Consider the following 12,472-nt stretch of genomic DNA (forward strand, 5'->3'; position numbering starts at 1 on the left):
ACTGTTAGATAATTTTCCAGAAAGGCTAGATTGCTTTAGGCTTTCCCCAGCAGGAACAGTACATTGTCACTGCCTCTCACTGAATTGAGAGTTTGTGGTTTTGTTTAATCTTTGTTAATATGATAGGTTGGAAATAGTGTTTTATTAGTGTTTGGACTTGCAGTTGTTTCATTGTTTGTGGGCTTAATCAACTCTTTAGTCTCCTATGAAAAGGCAGATTTTATACACCATCATCTCCTACATCTTAAACAGTAGCCCTACCGGCCACATTTTTAGCCAGAATTACATTTTTTTCCTAGTAAGGTATAGTTTATACACAGTAAAATTCGCTCTTTTTAGCGTACTGGTCTGCAGGCTACACATGCCACAATAAAAATATAGGACAGTTGTATTGTACCAGAAAATTCTTGCATGCTCCTTAGTAGTCAGCCCCTCTCCTCTAGCTTCAGCCCGTGGCGACTGCTAGTCTGGTTTCTATGCCTGTGTGGTGCCTTTTGCAGAATGATGCACAAGTGGACTTGTTCAGTTGGCAGCCTTTGGAATCTAACGTCTTTCACTTAGCATCATGCCTCAGAGGTTCATCCTTGTGGTTGTGTGTATGTGTTTGTTCCCTTTTACTGCACAGTAATATTCCATGGTACAGATGTACCAATTTGTTTATTCATTTACCAGCTGAAGGATACTTGGGCTGTTTCCAGTTTTCGGTGATTATAAATAATGATGCTGTAAACATTTGCCTGCAAGCTTTTGTGTAACCATTAAGTTTTCATTTCACTTGGGTAAATACCTAGAGGGGAAATTGCTGGGTCATATGCTAAGTGTATCTTTAACTTTATGAAAAACTGCCAAACTGTTTTTCAAAATGGCTTTACCACTCATCAGCAATTTGTGTGAGTTCTGGTTTCTTTATATGCTCACCAACACTTGGTATTGTCAGTTTCTTGTTTGTTTGTTTGTTTGTTTTGTTTTTGAGCCATGCTAACAGGTGTAGTGTTATTTCATTGTGGTTTTCATTTGCATTTCCCTGGTAGCTAATAATGTTCATGATCTTTTCATGTGCATTTTTGCGGTCTGCATATCTTTTTTGATTATGTGTCTGTCAGACCTTTGCCCATTTTTTAATTGGGTTGTTTGGTTTCTCATTAGAGTTTTGAGAGTTCTTTTTATATTTTGGTTATAAATCCTCTCAGATACGTGATTTGCAAATATTTTCTTTTAGTCTTTGGCTTGGTTCTTCATTCTCTCTCTCTGGCTTATCTTTTCATCCTCTTTTGAAGAGTAAAATTTTAAACTTTGATGAAGTCCAGTTTATTGAAAAAAAAAATTTATTGTGCTTTTGGTTAAGAAAGCTTAGACTAACCCAAGGTCACAAAGATTTTCTACTCTGTTTTCTTCCAGAAGTTTTATAGTTTTAGGATTTATATTTAGGTTCCCCTTCCTTTTCAAACACTATTTTCTTGGGCCCAGAAATTTCATTTGGAAAACAATTCCAGAAACAGACAGACCTACCTGAGAAGGTTTGGGATAGAGTTGGTCCTGGGAGACTTTCCGGGCATGGTGCCCCCCAGGAACCATCTGAAGAGCAAGTATCAGCATCAGAAGCTGATCCAGGAGTGGCTTTTAAACACATATGAGGCTTTCCTGGCTTAAGACTTGGCATAAAAGTGAAGATTATATCTTCCCAAAGGAGGTCCTGATGATAAGAGAAAACCCTCTAAACTTTCTAGATAATTCCTCTGACTGCTGCACAAAATCGGGACAGTGAGTGGTGCCAAGCACAGGGCTTTGCCAATTACATGCAAACACCCATGTCAGTGACTCACTCAATCACACTTTAATCTTATAACCGAGAGGATTTTAAAAATTATAGTCAACAAGGCAGCTTGCTAGTAATGACTGCCATTGAAATCGGGTTTTCCTCAGAACAGCTGGAGTATGATGAGGTGGGAAGAGAGCCTGATGTGGATGCGAGGCCAAGGATTGCTTGCCTGGGAAGGACATGCAGCTAACGTTTGATAGAAATCTGTGAAAGGACCAACCTCAGCCAAGCAAAGTAGAGGCCTGCCATCTTTCATCCATGGGAAAAGGCTCTGCAGCAAAAACACTCAGAAAACAACATTGATTGTCGGCTTGTGTCGGTCATTGCACAACAGATTAGCCACATCTCCCAGAAACGCCTGGTCCTGATCGTGATCCTTGCTGGATCTGAGGAGCCAGAGGAGATTCCCTTCTTAGGAAAGGAAAGCAGTTGAGAGCAGGTTGGGAATGGCTTTTCCAAGGATGTTCCAGGCAGAGCAGTGCAGAGGTTTGGTATGTCTGGAATGTGCAGGCTGTTGGCGTGGCTGTGTCATAGGAAGGGCTTACGGGGTGGCCGGGAAATGTCATTAGAGGTGTAAGTAACCAGGGCCAACCTAAGTACCTTGTTTGCTTTGCACTGAAATAGAGTATTTTTAATTCAACTTGCTACCATTGAAAGATTTTACATATGCGAGTGATGGGATAGGACTTGGGTTTTCGAAAGTTTTCTCTGGAAGCTCTATAGAGAGAGAATTGAAAGGGGTCAAGGTGAACATCAAGGAAGCCAGTTAGGTACCTATAGCACTAATCCAGGAGAGACCCACTTGAGATCATACAGCTGACAGGAAAGCCCAGACAAGAGGTAATGAGGAGGTGGAATCAGAATCTAGGAAGTGGAGATGGGGCATTTGGATACTCCTGGATTTCTCTGACTGGGCAGCTGGTTGGTTATGGTGCTACCCAGGAGAGTCTCCCCACACCCTGGGAGGAAGAGCAGACATGAGGTGGGGACCCTGTGGGCTTGAGGTACATTGGGGTCATTTGGTTAAAGACCCCACGAGACAGGTGGCCATGGAAGTCTGGTGTGCTTCTACCTCTGCCATAGGTTTCTCCTCTGTTCCAGTTAAGTGAGCATTTCTGGAAGCACTAGGAACATGCGTACCTTCCAAAGTATAGTGAGTAGGACTAGAAACAATATAAATAACAGTGCAAGAGACTGTGGTGAGCACACACAGGACTGAGGGACAGCACGTGGCACACCTCTGTCCCCCCACTGTGAGCGAGGATGCCAGAGGAGCACTTGGGGCTGCATGGAGCTGGAGGAAAGCAGCACCGTTAGCTCGGTCCTGCTGCTGCCCTCCACCTTCCCTCCTTCCCTCTTCCCAGCTGAGCCCTCTCACTGGTTAAAAAAAAAAAAAAGGAGTGAATTCACTCCCAGTCCTTTTGAAACCCAACATGTCAGTGATAGATGAGGCGGTATTCATTAACTTCAAAGGAGAAAGAGTGAGTGAGTGAATGTGGGCCAGGGGAGTTGAAAAGTCCAAGGGAACAGGAGACACATGGGGTGACCCCACCATCAGGAGGAGTGCCCTCAATCCCACCCCTGCTGGTGCCATGCAAAGGCACAGACAATGCCACTTTTAATAAATCATGAAGGATCCTGAATACCCATTTTTGTCCGTTTTCAATGGGCCTTGGGCATATTGCTTAAGATATAGCCAGCCATTTGTGCTGGGTTCCCAGCTACTCAAAGTGCTCTCTCGACTATGTAATGGAATCTTTGCATGTGTGATTTGGGGGGAGATTTCTTCAGATTTCTGTAGCTAGTCATGGTAAAGGTGACATCGTGGTCAGTGTGGGCCATTGTCATCCTTCACACATGCAGCCTTTGAGTGATGCTGAGCTTTGTGGGGTATCCATGCAGCACCTAATTCAATCACACATCTGACCCTTGTCTCTCTTTGGCACTGTCCCACTCTCTGTGCTCAGTGTGCTGCTGGGGCCTGTGCACAAACCCTTGCTGTCCTCGAGGCATTGGTGCTAAACTGAGAGCCCGGGGCCATTTTTCCCCACTTTCAGAATTCTTGGCCCCCTAGTGACACTGGCATGGGGAGTGGCTGCTTATTCTCATGAGGGTGTGCCCATGGAGATGCCTGTTGGAAGGGCCTTTTAAAAGTCCCCACTTGTTTCCACGGTGGAACAAAGGAAAGAATAACCTGGGGTCATTTAAGGGCTGGAGTGGTCATTTCCTTAATCGTCTGTGACCATTAAGAGCCTAGCTTTCTATAAAGAGACACAGCAGACTTCCTTGGCTTATTATTAATAATAACAAACAGCTAGAATGTATGGAGCACCTGCCTCTTGCCCAGTGCTTTCACGTGTTACCTTATTCAATTCTAAACCTCATACCCATTTTTCCAGATGAGGAAACTGAGGCTAGGGTTAAGTAACTTGTCAAAAGTCACATCGCTAGAAGTGGCAGAACTAGGATAGAAACAGACCCTATTCAGAACTGTGCTCAACAAGGGCTTGCTTGCCAAATTGTAACATGGAACCAAGGGAACATCTCTTCTGAGGCTTCCATTTTACAGATGAATTGACATAGGACTAGACACACATTGCACCAATAGATAGGGGCCCATGACTTCAGAAATAGAAATTGGCTCTATGGTGCTCTCTTCGGCAGCACGTATACTGAAATTGGAATGATGCAGAGAAGATTAGCATGGCCCCTGTACAAGGATGACACACAAATTCATGAAGAATTCTGTATTTTAAAAAAAGAAAAAGAAATTGGCTCTATAAACGCCCAACCCATTTTTTTTTCAGTAGGATAATAATAGATCCTATATTAATTGTAGTTTTTGTTGTTATTGCTTCTTTAATTTGTTTTCCTTCCTGCCATCCATTATTTTTACTAGCTGACTGGTATTTCTTCTCTTAGCCTTTTGCATACCTGTGAAGCCCTTGGCTCTGGTTCTGGTTTTATTACTAACTACCTGTGTGACAGAGGCACGTCAACCAGAGGCAGTTCATTGAACTGGAAAAGTAGAACCAGCCCATCTCTCTCTTTCTCACTTGCTGTCACTTGAGTGGGCTTACCTGGCAGGACACTAAATGAGGCAGGCCCACCCACCATTCACTTCCTCCAGTCCAGCTTCTCCACCTGAAACTGGGCAGGTTGGTCTGCTCAGCCTCCCCACTGGACAGAAGGAGTCCCCACCTTGTTCTTCAATAGTGCCTTTGCCAGTGAGCCTAGGGAGACTGAATGCCCTTTGCTGTCCTTCATCTATTGGATTCTAAATGAGAGAAGTAAATTTTGGAGCCCCTTGTTTGTGGGATAAGAAATTGCAGGTGTTTCCCAATGGGAAGTGTTACATGGATTTGAATTTCATTTCTGGTTCTGCCAAGTGTTGCCTGATCTTGGGTAGACAAGTTACTTCCCTTCTCTGAGCCTCAGTTCCTCATCTTTAAAACGGAAGTAGTGGTACCTGTATACATGAAGTCCTTGGCTCCATGTCTGGTTGGGTATGGAACCTGTTATTACTATTACTTATTGCAGGGCCCTATATCACCTGGAAATCCTTTATTTAATATAGGCTTGTGGGGGATCACCAAGAGTAACCAATTGGGAGCTTATAATCTGTAATAGTTAAACAAATATACAGCTACAGACATGTTCCAACTTGAGGATAAATGAAAAGAATCAGACCATGATAGAAGCAATTTTTTTGTATCCGGACTGTCAGAGCCAGCCCTCTGCCTTGCTCTAGCAGGTCGTTGTGGCCTCTTCCTTTCCCAAAGAGAGATTTACTGACAAGTCGGTGTCAGTGCAGAGGTACTGGGCAGCCTCCATGTTGAGGCATCTGCCAACCTTGCCGGCCCTTCAAAGCTTCTCTTGAGTAGTGAGCCTTGTGTAGGGCACAGCAGCCCCGCTGCCTGCTGCTGCAGGAGATCTGGTCACCAGAGAATACAGTGGGGCTGCCCTGTGATAGAAGCCCGTATCAGCACAGCCAGACAGCACTATAAATACCGGTGGGGCTGTCCAAGCAGACAGGTGATGCTTTGAAGCATCATGTCCTCCTGCTGAGTGCCACAGTGCTCCTGCACATGGAGAAGTGGCTTCCAAAGTACGGCTCCAGCTCAGGTTTCATGGTGATCCTACTTGGAACTGTGGAGTCCCAGTCAGCGTGTGCCAGTGTGTCATCTTCTAAATTGTGATCTCAGCTCATTATAAGAAATAAACCCAGGCCTTATTACATCAGGAACATTTAAATAATGTTTGCCATAGCCAGGTACTACTCTAATTTGGTTTTTCTCATTTAATTTTCACAACAACCCTATGAAGTAGGTACTATTATCCCCATTTTCCAGAGGAGAAAACAGGTACAGTAACTTGCCTGGCTTACTAGTAGACAGCTAATAGGAAGTAAAGCCAGAATTCAAAATTATACTGCCCAAAGAGGCTGCACCTTTACTTCTAATCTGTGTGGCCTCCCTGCATTGATATTGTGTATAAGTACACCTGCTTGCATTTCCTTTCTTATACAGTAGGCCAGTGTCCCAGGCAGGGGCATCGCAGCAAAAGTAGGAACTCATAGGAAGGGAATTTGGGCAGTCTAATGGGCAGAAAGTTAGACCAGAGGGTCCCCAAATCTCTGCAGAGCATAAGAACCTCAGCCTGGCCCTGAGTCCAGCCCAGACCCCTAAAGAGACTATACAAAGGTAGAAAGGAAAACAAGTTCTGCTTAATAAAAATGTTCCCCTAAAGTTACTATAAAATGATTTTCAATTATGTTTATTATCCAATGATTCTCTATTTACCAAAGCTGATTTTTCTGGTAGTAAGGCAAATAGAAATGGCGTTCATTTTCCTTCTTACTGGATCCTGGCATTTTTTTAAAAAAATATATTTTATTGATTTTTTTACAGAGAGGAAGAGAGAGGGATAGAGAGTTAGAAACATCGATCAGCTGCCTCCTGCACACCCCTCACTGGGGATGTGCCCGCAACCAAGGTACATGCCCCCGACCGGAATCGAACCTGGGACCCTTCAGTCCGCAGGCCGACGCTCTATCCACTGAGCCAAACCGGTTTCGGCGGGATCCTGGCATTTTTTAACACCCTCAACTAAACTCTTTAAATTTTTTTAGTTTTACATCTCAACTTAGCTGTAAACTCATTTTGTACTTTCTTTAAACTTCACAATATCCATATATTCTTTGGTTTTTATCATAATTAGAATGGTATCTATTAGATTGATAGGTTGTTCTATAAAGAAAAGGGCTATTTAAATTATTTTGGATGAGAATAGGAACCTGAGGTAAGGGCTTCCAGGTATGAGCCTCCTAAGTGTCCCTTCCAGATTGTTCTGAGCAATTCAGATCAACAGGCATTTTGTGCCTGGATGGAAGTGGACAGCTATTATGCCAGGAGGTACTGCTGAGCCCGTTGCCTCAGGTTGATAAGCTGAAGTCAGATTGCAGGAGCAGGGGAGAGGGGCAGACTGGCTGCCCTAAGACCAGAAAGGCCCTTAGAATATTGTCCTGGTATATATTGTCCAGACATTTGACCTTATCTGAGAGGAAGGAAGTAGAATTAGCATGAATCATGTCACGAACTTTGTCAGTTGCTCTTGGCCACATAAGACAGCATTAAGTAGTAAAATTCTTAACTGTCACTTATTTCTCATTAAAACATCCAAAGATGGGAGCACTGGTCAGTCTAAACCCTCAGAGCTTCTATTCTCACAGATTTAGCAGGGGCATATTACAAGTGCTTTCTTCCAATAAACCTAGAGAATATCTCACATTTGTCCATAAAACAGACCTCAGCAATGGCCAAAGAGGAACTCAGCTCCATGTTACAGGTGGGAAGGCTAAGGCCAGCAGAACCCCAAAACCACCCTGGAGTCTGGGAGAGAACAGCGACAGGCCCAGCAGTGCTGGCTCCCAGCTTGGGGTTACATAACTCCCGAATCCTCAAGTCCCTAGAAACTTAGGCCAATTCCCTGGAAGATCATTTTGTTCTCCTCTGTTTTTTCAAGAGTAGAGCCAGCCTGATTATGGCTCTGAGGATTGTACAAGACAATCCTGTGTTCTCTCTTCCATGAACTGAATGCCTACCATCATGCTCATTGTTTTATCAGATTGTATTCAAGTTTGCCTGAATCTCAGTTTTACATTTGGCTTATATTTTGAAGACCCTTATTTTATTTTTGTACATCCTCAGCCATCTCCAAAAATGGTTTGAGAACACTTAGAACAAAGGAAATGACCCATGAAATGAATACAATAGAAAGACAATCAAGAAAGGAGGCAGAAGGATCCTGTTTTGTGGGGGAAGGAAATTTTCATAAGGTTACTTCTTTGTTTTTTTTTTTTTTTAATGCAAGTTTTTTTATTTACAATGCCAACTTTTAAAAAGTCACTAAACTAAAGTTAACTAGACAATTAACCAGGCAGAAATCGCTTTGCAAAAAGAGGGAAAGCCCAAAATGCCACTTTCTATAGAGAACCCACAATTCAGTTTTATTCAGAGCAAAGAAAAAAGATACTTTTGATCATACTGGAATAAACTCAGCCATAGGTTTGGAATCTGTACCCAAACTACACATGCAATGAAGACAATATTCTGCTAATACAATTGATTTGCTGCTGCATTTGTCTACTGTTTGCCTAATATTAACAATTATAAACAGAGCAGTGCAACTAGTATTTGGAACAATCTTTACAGTGTTACAGTGTCAGGCACAACTTTTCACTTCTCTTCACACCACTGGTTCTCTTTGCGTACCTGGGCTTCCTCTTCTTCAGTAAAGTCATTTTTTATATTGAAGGTCTTGAGAATCTCTTCAGGGGTTTTCCCCTTGATCATATTGGCAATAGTCTTGCATGTAACATCAAGCAAACCTTTGATGTCTAAATAGTTTGCAGCCAGAATTAGTTCAAATAGTGTTCCTTGGTCAACTTTGAGAAATTCTTGGTCCCAAACAGGAATATCATCTGTTCGCTTTTCTTTGTTCTCATCATCCTCAGGAGGAGGTGGGTCATCCTTGTGGTGGGTGCACCACTGAATGACCTTTTTTAATATTGCTGCATTAACATTTGGTAGAGGAACTGGGTCATCATCGCCTTCATCATCCATTCCCAAATCTTCTAACATGGTCTTGATAGTCACAGATTGTTTGGCAATTTCAACATCAACTTCAAATATCTCTCCATCAGAGCTCTGCAATTTAATTGAAGGCATGGTGCTCGGTCTCAAGGAGAGAGCGGGCCGGAGGCTGACGAGAGCCGGGCAGCGTCAGCAGGACCAAACGAAAAAGGTAGAGAACAAGGCCACTTACAGCACCATAAGGTTACTTCTTATAACAAGCCTCATTCCTAGCTCTCAAAGCACTTTTGCATGTAAGGCTTGATATTGGGGACATTAAATGTCATAGTGGACAGATTTTTATATTTATGGCAAATGAAGAAGGAGGTTTTATAAGGCTATTTCTTAAAACAAACTTTGGTGAAAATTGAAGGATGATTAAAACAGCTCGAGGGCCTGGCTGGTGTTGCTTGGTGGTTGGGCATCGACCTATGAACTAGGAGATCACAGATCACTTCACAGTTAGGGTACATGCCTGGGTTGCAGTCTCGATCCTCAGTAGAGGGTGTGCAGGAGGCAGCTGATGAAAGATTCTCTCATCATTGATGTTTCTATTTCTTCCTCTGCCTTCCCCACTGAAATAAATAAAAGTATATTATTAAAAAAAAAACTCAAGGAAGGCAAGTGAGCTGTGAGCATGCTCATGTCCGCATATGTAATTTGCCTATAGCAGTGATGGCGAACCTTTGACACGCGTGTCAGTGCCATTTTTGATGACACGCGGCCGCTGAGGCGGCCGCATGCCAAGGATGAAACATTTATGTTATTTAAACTATAAATATCATGAAATAATGTTTTTTCCTCAAAGGGACACACTATCCAAGTTATGCTCAGTTTTTGGGCGAAGTTTGAAACACCAAGCTCAAAAGGTTGCCCATCACTGGCCTATAGCCTCACTTGCCTCCAAGAGAAGCTTAGAGTATCTCCTTGTGTGGCTGGTGGCCTTTCACCAAGCTGCTTCCTCCCTGCTGGGTGTGGAGTAGAAGCTTCGAGCAGACCCTGATGCTGGAGGCTCTGCAAGGTCTGCAGTGGGGAGATTTTCCACTGTGTGGGCAGGGCCTCAAGCTTTAGAAAGCAGATAGCTAGCTGGCAGAACTGATACCTTTTAAATGCAAAGGGACCCAGATGACTTCTCCCCTCTGTGGAGGGGCCAGGTGCCATCCCCACAGTTAGCACTTTCCCATAGAAGCAGCTTTGGGCGACTCCAGTCCCTGAACTGTGGTTGATCTGAAATGGTCCCAGAGCTCTGAGCTGGCAATGTCCCAGCACAATCACCCTTGCTGGCCATGAAAATCATAAAAAATGCTTCAGCTGTGGGTAGGATGAGCAGATTAGTTGCAAGTCTCTGCCTTTGTGTGTGACACACACAGACTTGCTCACCATGCTTTGTAATAATGTCGGCCAGAAATTTGAGGGGCAACAGTGTAGCCCAGTGACCAGGTAAGGCCTCATCAGGAAAGCTAGGCTGTTCTGCTAAAGGAGACCCTGGGATGGGGAATGAGCTTTTCTGGGCTGTTCTCACTCAGTAATAGAAGCAGAAGTAATGTGGGGCAGTGGTCAGCAGAGCCCTACCACCCTGGCCTTGCTGGTGAGCGATGAAGTGACCCTCAGAAGAGAGGCAGCCTGACAGGTGGGCAGGAGAAGCCAGGCTTCTCTCCTGGGACTAGCTTGTTGACTGAAGCAAACAGAATAAACCTACACGCTTGGCCTCTGAGGCTCCTAACTGAAGAGCAGCCTTTCGTATGGGTTGACTGTAGCTCTGGAGACAGGCGGTTTTCTTCTGAGCAAATTAAACCTCAGCATTGAAGAATCCTTGTCCTGTCATTTTTAACCGTAATGAGAATAGAACGAGCCTCTGGAACAAGGTGCGATGGAGTCAGGAGAAGTGGCCTTAAGTGAAAACACAGCTGTGGGGTTTACAGACGGTGCGCGGGGAGGCGTCATCCAGTGGGAGCGGCCAGCCTCACTATAGACTTTCCAACACTAATGAATCGGGAACTCCATGCTGAACAGGATTGAGTTTGATGGGTCCCTGTGCCAGCAGATGGATGTATTTTTCTTGAAAGACCAAGGTGCCAGCAATCTCCATGATTACGTTACTGGAGCAAGGTTCTTTTTTGTGGTTTGTGAAGTTGAGCGTCAGGACTGCAGGATTCTCTTGCTCTTTCTCACTCTTATTTTTTCCAGGTCAGAACCAGAGCCTGGGGTGGGGAGGAAAATCCTGCTGAATGAGCAAGTTCTTTCTTAAAAAGCTCTCTCCAAGTCCAAAAAGACTTCAGTGGACTTAGGAGAAAGAAACTTAATACATTGCCATAGAATCGTTGTGAACCAAGTGAAAGCCAAGTCCACAGCATCTTTGTCTTATAAAAGAAAGCAAAGAGGAGATGGAAAAAAAGAAATAATGCTTAGGAAATCCAAACCAAACAAGGAAAACTAAAGAAGAAAAACTAAAGATCACCTCAGAGAATGTGAAGATTTCCTTCTAATAAGATTTTTCAATTACAAAACCAGGCTCAGGTAGAAGTTACTTTTCTGTTCTTTCTAAGTGCCATAAATGGCATACCTGAAATGTTTGAACTAGGACGGAGTTTGCCACTTTCAGCTTGAGAGTGAGTTGGACACTCTGCAAGACTAGTGGACTGTGTGGGGAAGAGTCAACCATGTAGCGGCTGGAGGCTTCCCAGGCTGGTCCTTGACCTGCGTTTGAACCTTGGTCCTAATAGCTAGCAGATTGAAGCAAGCTCACAGGCCTCCCAGAGAACCCATGTTGGTTTGAACTCTAGCAAGCTTGGCCACATAATAGCACTCCTTTTTTTTTTTTTACCAGCTACCTCTCTCACTGCACCCCTGTCAGAGGAACTCAGAGCTGGACTCCAAGGTCACCCCTGCTCAATGATGGAGCAGCCTACAAGTACCATCCAGGCCAAGGTCAGAGAGAGACCTGGTTGCCCACCAGAGTTCATCTTGGAGCTGTTGTAGACAAAACAGGCAATTCCTAGACTTCTTAATGCATGTTTTGCCCATCCAAGGTCAGGCCAGGTGTTTTCAAAAGCAGCAGAAGCTCTGAGCTGGTACCTTCCTCAGCTGATGGAGTTTAGTGCCAAGTGGCCTGAGTATAATGTTCTTCAGTAATGTGGCTGTTAGGGAAAGCCAACTGTGACATGAACAGATTGAAGACTAACTTGTTTATGAGCCCAGGGCACGCCATGCCTAGCCACCCTTTCCTGTCCCATCCTGTCACTCTTTTCTGGTTAGCCTCATGAATGTGATCTGGCCGTTGGCTTCACTGGGTTGGCCTCCAAAGTAAGGTCACATTTCCTTTAATGGTTACATTCAGTGACTCTGTGCACACCTCTGCTGCTTTTTTCCAGGGCATTTGTTCTTCCCCTTATGTTTACCTGAAGGGTCTTCCTCAAGCAATGTCTGAGAACCCTGAGGAATACTTAGTCCTGAATCAGTCATTCTTGTGGCTCACCTATTGCTACCTGCTGGGAGGATGGCCCTATTGCCTCGCTTGTCC

The 12,472-nt window shown here is 44.1% G+C and overlaps 2 protein-coding genes across 7 annotated transcripts in view; one reads left to right on the forward strand and one right to left on the reverse strand.

The window, feature by feature from the left end:
- The window catches only part of DIS3L2 (DIS3 like 3'-5' exoribonuclease 2), a 345,537-nt gene that overhangs the window by 288,204 nt on the left and 44,861 nt on the right, over window positions 1-12,472 (forward strand). The window lies entirely within an intron of this gene.
- LOC307106034 (S-phase kinase-associated protein 1-like) lies at window positions 8,187-9,146 on the reverse strand. The gene has a single exon (XM_079782093.1). The coding sequence runs from the start codon at window positions 9,046-9,048 to the stop codon at window positions 8,557-8,559; it is 492 nt and encodes a 163-aa protein (XP_079638219.1). The 5' UTR covers window positions 9,049-9,146; the 3' UTR covers window positions 8,187-8,556.

Source organism: Cnephaeus nilssonii (genome assembly GCF_951640355.1).
Source record: "Cnephaeus nilssonii genome assembly, chromosome: 10".
Lineage (NCBI taxonomy): Eukaryota > Metazoa > Chordata > Mammalia > Chiroptera > Vespertilionidae > Cnephaeus > Cnephaeus nilssonii.

Coding starts and splice junctions, on each gene's coding strand:
- LOC307106034 (XM_079782093.1), bottom strand. CDS start 9,048: ATGCCTTCAATTAAATTGCAGAGCTCTGATGGAGAGATATTTGAAGTT.